The 1,661-nt window shown below is 45.8% G+C and overlaps 1 protein-coding gene across 1 annotated transcript in view; it reads left to right on the top strand.

Annotated features, from left to right (window-relative positions):
• The first annotated feature begins 17 nt into the window (after nucleotides 1-17).
• Nucleotides 18-1,661, top strand: part of SLC35F3 (solute carrier family 35 member F3) — a 24,085-nt gene continuing 22,441 nt past the window's right edge. The window contains exon 1 of the mRNA XM_045298710.1: nucleotides 18-115. Within this exon, the coding sequence (XP_045154645.1) occupies nucleotides 18-115 (98 nt within the window). The remainder of the gene's footprint in view (nucleotides 116-1,661) is intronic.

The raw sequence follows: 1,661 nt of genomic DNA, 5'->3' as shown, positions 1-1,661 counted from the left end.
CCTTCATGATTATGGTCATGGGAGAACTTTGGGAGCTGTCGCTCCCGGCCTGGAGTCCAGTTTGGGAGGCTGTTCAGGGGCTTCGGAGCTTTGCTTTGCACCAGTTGCTGGTCTGGTATGTTCCCTTCTTGGTTCGCCCTGCTGTGGGGACTGCACTACCTCCCCGCCATGTGACCCCAGAATTGTCTTCTGTTGCAGTCTGCTCCAGGAAGGGAACAACATGACACAAGCTGTTGTTGGCCCCACAGTCTCCTCTGTGTTCCATTGGCTCCCCTCAGGGCCATTGTCCTCCAGGCCTGGTGTGCCAACATGAGGTCCAATCTGGCTGTCTCTTTCTCTTCTTCCTTCCTGGTCTGCTTCCATATGGGTGTGGCATGCTGGCCCCTCTCCCCAACCTGTAGGTTTAGTGTTGTTCTCTGTCACACCTATATTTATGGAGAGGTTCAGTTTGGCTCTGGTTGGGGTCAACCCTGGAGCACTCTCTTTTCATGCATTCTTCCACGTGGCCACGTGGCCCTCATGGTTTGGTGTACCGTGGGTCTGCATGCCCACTCCCAATTCTGTGGAGACAAAACCAATACTCTCCCCCTGGGTGAGTTAGTGCCCTGCTCTCCCCATCATCACCTCACTTTCACCACCACCACCCTTCCCCCCCACCTTCTCCCTCCTTCCCCCTTCTTTTCATTGGACCAACTTGTACCTCCTTGGGTTTGGTCTAGCCTCCTCCTGACTCCTGGTACCTCAATCCAAATATTCTCTTCTATACCTACTGTGCTAAATACACTTACCTCAGAGGACGCATGCTGTATTCCTCCGTTTGTGATTGGCTGAGTTCACTTAGCATAATTTCCTCCAACTCTTCCCATGAAAAGACGTTTTTTATACGCTCATCAGTGCTTTTTAGTGATGCATAGTACTCCATTGTGTGCATGTGCCAGAGTTTACTGATCCACTAGTCTACCGATGGAAATTTAGGTTGTTTCCAATTCTTTGTGATTGTGAATTGTGCTGCAGTAAACATTGTACATACGACAGATAGTGGTTTATTTCTTACCTCTTCGGGGTATATGCCTGGTAGAGGGATAGCTGGGTCATAAGGTAGATCAATTTTCTTTCTTTTTTTTTTTTTTTGAAGTATCACCAGATCGCTTTCCATAAAGGTTGTAGATATCTACAAGACCAGCAGTAATGTAGGAGAGTTCCTACCTTGCCACATCCCCTCCAACATCGTTGCTCTCTGATTTTCTGATTTGTGCTAGCCTCAAAGGTGTTAGAAGATGATATCTCATGGTTGCTTTGATTTGCATTTCTCTGATGATTAATGATAAGGATCATTTTCTCATATGTTATTGGCCATACAGGTCTCCTCCCTAGTGAAACTTCTTTTCAGTTCTTTTCCCCACTTCTTCATGGGATTAACTGTTTTCCTCTTTATGCAGGCAAGGAGGGTATTGTAGATTTTGGTAATAAGCCCTTTATCTGTTGTGTCATTGCTAAAAATCATCTCCCATTCTATGGGTTGCCTTGTTACCCTCTTGGTAAAGTCTTTTGATGCACACAGGTGTTTTATCCTTAGTAAATCCCACTTGTTGGTTGCTATAATTATTGTCGAGCTGTTTATTTCTGTTTTCAACTCTGTGAGGATTTGATTGATGTATTTT

This window comes from Echinops telfairi, unplaced genomic scaffold, assembly GCF_000313985.2.
Source record: "Echinops telfairi isolate 266 unplaced genomic scaffold, ASM31398v2 ScPeMD7_7453;HRSCAF=8491, whole genome shotgun sequence".
NCBI classification, from domain to species: domain Eukaryota; kingdom Metazoa; phylum Chordata; class Mammalia; order Afrosoricida; family Tenrecidae; genus Echinops; species Echinops telfairi.
The sequence above is the reverse complement of the archived record's forward strand: the minus strand, read 5'-3'. Positions and strand labels throughout refer to the sequence as shown.